The 3877-nt window shown below is 38.5% G+C and overlaps 1 protein-coding gene across 1 annotated transcript in view; it reads left to right on the top strand.

Annotated features, from left to right (window-relative positions):
• Nucleotides 1-596, top strand: part of LOC119413095 (homer protein homolog 1) — a 16045-nt gene extending 15449 nt beyond the window's left edge. The window contains exon 5 of the mRNA XM_037680107.1: nt 576-596. Coding sequence (XP_037536035.1) covers nt 576-596 — 21 coding nt within the window. The remainder of the gene's footprint in view (nt 1-575) is intronic.
• Nucleotides 597-3877: the final 3281 nt, after the last annotated feature.

Genomic DNA, 3877 nt, shown 5'->3' with positions numbered 1-3877 from the left:
TACAGATAGTCAGACTACTCGATTTTATGTTAAAAGGGCTTGCCATAGGAGGAGAAGTTGTGGATCCTCACTAATTAGTGGTCTGTTTGTTAAGAAGTCTAGTACCCAGTTGCAAATGGAGGGGCTTAGTTCTAGTGTGAATAGTTTCTCCATCAGGGTTTGGGGGATCATGGTGTTGAAGGCGGATGTGAAGTCCACAAAGAGCATACGGACGTAAGAGTCTTTCTGCTCCAGGTGGTTGAGCGCAGTGTGGACCACAGAGGAGATGGCATCCTCTGTTGATCGGTTCTCGCAGTATGCATACTGATGAGGGTCCTCGTTGATGTTGATTGTTGTTCTGATGTGAGTCATGACCAGTTTTTTGAAGCATTTAGTGACTATCGGGGTGAGGGCCACTGGCCGATAGTCATTCAGACTAGTCACTCTAGAGCCTTTTGGGACTGGGATGATGGTGGCAGTCTTCAGGCAGGTGGGAACTGTCTCCAGGGTAAGTGAGGTGTTGAAGATGTCTGCCAGCACCTCGCAGAGCTGATCGGCACAGTCTTTCAACACTTTTCCGGGGATGTTGTCCCCAGATACGTCGCTTCACCGTATAAGTCGCATCTATTATGCGTCACCGCTGACGTGTCGTGTTTGTTACGCATCACCGCTGACAACCCGTAAACGTGGGCCAGTGTACCAAAAATTGTTTGGTTGCCAAATGGTGGCCATGGGAGCATGCATGGGAGGACTTTAATGAGAATTTAACAAGATAAACACTTGAAAACAATTATTTGTTTGCTTGAAGTTATAGTAAAGGTGTGTAACAGTTCAACTTTTCCTTAATAAATACACTTTAATGGTCAAATCAGCTGCATTTCACCTGGGCGGTGCGGCAAAATGCAGCTGATTTGACATTTGCTCCACGAGTTCCGGAGCGAGACAAAGGTGGCCTGGAACGGCAAGCCATTAGCCACTTTACCTATTAATGAGACATTTGGCTTGCCATAATAGTCGAGGGCCCTCTAGTGGCTGAAAATGGTAGTGTTCAATATTTTCCATGTCAGAATGAATGAAATCATCAGATCTCTGCCAAAAATTGGGTTAGAAATATGGGGAAAAAAACAAATACATCGCTTCGCTGTATAAGTCGCAGGCATGCTAATTTATGCAAAAAACTGCGAACTTATACAGTGAAAATTACAGTCGGCCGGTCGCTCGATAGATGCATAGATAGATATTGTTCATTACCCCTTATGAATGCTGATTTTACTGATGACTATACGCAACTGAACATGGTAGTTGTAAAAGACTGTATATGCTTTATGTACCTCCGTGCACGGAGGGTTATGTCTGGTAGAAACACAAGAAATGCACACAATGATATAATTACAGCAGAAGTGGATTGTCTCCGGGTGTATTATTTACAGTATTTGAGTTGGAAATAAAAGCACATGCTGCTGCAGCTGGTGGTGGTTAGGGTATTCTGAGAGGAAACCAATTATGCTAAATGGTAGTTTACCTCTTTCCCTTTTGTGTCACCATTTTCAATCCACTCCACTGTGACACTCTCATTGTCCTCATTTAAAGATGTCACCATTGCCTGATGAATGCGTCCTGTAAAAGAAAATAAAAAAAAATTCCAACCAAGGGAATTTAAACATCAGAGCTGCAGAAAGGGACTGTTTAAACTTTTAGAGCCAAAATAAGTTTATTTTTTTACAATACTGGTGATGACAGATTTTACCAAACTAAATAAAACAAATAATTGCCTTGCAAGTGCTGCACACTACTTTACAATTTGAAGAGATAAGAAAATAGTATACCGGTAACTAAATAAAATTGAACACAGTTCATTGTGTAGAAGCAGAAAAAAGCTTCTGTGTTTAGTAAAATATATATATATATATATATATATATATATATATATATATATTACTACTAAAAATAAAAATATTTTGCACATTTGGGGATAATCAAATCCAAGTAATGTGAGAGGTGAGATTTGTTCTGGGTCTAATCTCAGTAAGTTCTGACCATCAAGACTGATTCATGACCATTACAGCCACAGATAACCATGACAACCACAGCTGCTGCTGGCCCACAAGCTTCTCTGTGTGCAGACTGATAACAGCTGTAAAATGCCTCTTTAGTCCCTCCACATTTGCCTGTGTAGATTTTACTGCTTGCTGGAAGTTTTCATCACAGCCCAATAAAACATCATGTTCCAGTATCCATTATTCAGAAATACTTTGGGAGCTAACAAGCAGAGATGCTTCAGCACTCTGAACTGCTCCACTTCTTACTGATTTATGAAAACATTTTACAATGCACAAATAGTGGTCTGCCTTTCAGACATGTCAGTAAACCAGAGGCTGAAACTCTTTTAATGGCATCAGCATGCCGCTGCTTTATTTTTATATGTTGTTAGTTACATTATAACAATTATTATAGCGAGCTTTAATTTAAGCAGCATTATTTGTGTTTTAAAATAAAAGCAACAAGTTTACCGGTATGTCACATATTTTATTTGAATATGGTTATACTGTGAAACCATAGTATTTTTGTTCAGGGTTATGCTGAATCTCATGACGGCCTGCACCTATTGGATGGTGACAGTTCATTCAGCTGCCCAGTCAGACAGCAGATTTTGAAGGTTTCGACTCTAGTTTATTTGGCATGTTCTTCAGAACAAAAGTATGAGCCTTAAAAGCAAGACTAAATAGATTACCACATTATATTTCATTATTTTCAGTCTTCATGATCCGTTAGCTCTTAACTGAGTATGTGTTGAGAATGACTGTCAACTACCACCATACCAAATTTTAGCTCACCATCTGATTCGATGAGTTATAAGCATTTTTGTGTACTCTAAAATCACCAGGCTGTGGCAGCCATCTTGAACTGGGTTAGCTCCAGAAGTTAATTATCTGTAAATGCTCATATAGTGATTACTTAATAATAAAGATTCATTAAAATCCAAACAGTAGTTAAGGGAAATAAAAAGAACTGATTCAAATAGTTCATGGAAATGTTTTTAAAACATCAAATAATTAGTTAGTTCTCAAAAGATGTTAGTGATCAGTCTCAGTTACTACAACTCCAAATTTCAGCTCAATATTTCCGAGACTGATGTGTTATAGCAAGTTCTTATCTTTATCTTAATTTCATGCACTGTGTTAATCATAAATAAGGAAGCTGCATGTGCAAATTATAAAACTGGGTGTGTATCATCGGTGTGGTCCAGGCGCATGCTGCTTTACCAATTCATCAATAATCCTTTTGCCCAAATACAGAGCTTCAGACAGGTTTCAAGTTCACACCATATGTTCAGTGGCTGACACAGTATACTTACATGCTCCAGATGCACTGCTGGAGAGTAGTGCACTATGAGTTTTATAAACTGCCAGTCTTGTTCACACAAATACACATTTTATCCTTATTAGTAACAAAATCTGAAATACTGTCACAACTGATTTTCTATAAGTTAGTGTAACTCTCCAACACTGTAATACTTATATAAAATGGGTATGTCTACACCTCTTGGATGAGCTAAAACTTTTCTCCAAGCTGTGCTAAGCCTGTGAAACAAACGAAGCCTTCAGTTACACAGAATCAGAAATCTATTACCAGTCATATACACATGCCAGCATATACCTGGCTGAGAAATGCAGTTGACAAACACTAACTTTTCGATGAGTTACCTTAATTTCTGGACTATTGAGCACACCTGAATATAAACCGCGCCCACAAAAAAAAAAAAATTGTACATATATAAGGCTGCACTTGTCTCAAAGCCACAACCAGTTTTGGTAAACAACTTCTCGCTGCTAGTCATCCAATAAATTTTGTAAAGATTATATGCATAACTGAAGCTATTTGCTTTATGTGTAGATCT

This window comes from Nematolebias whitei, chromosome 8 (genome assembly GCF_014905685.2).
Source record: "Nematolebias whitei isolate Nwh7 chromosome 8, NemWhi1, whole genome shotgun sequence".
Classification (NCBI taxonomy): domain Eukaryota; kingdom Metazoa; phylum Chordata; class Actinopteri; order Cyprinodontiformes; family Rivulidae; genus Nematolebias; species Nematolebias whitei.
This window is presented reverse-complemented; position numbering and strand designations above follow the sequence as displayed.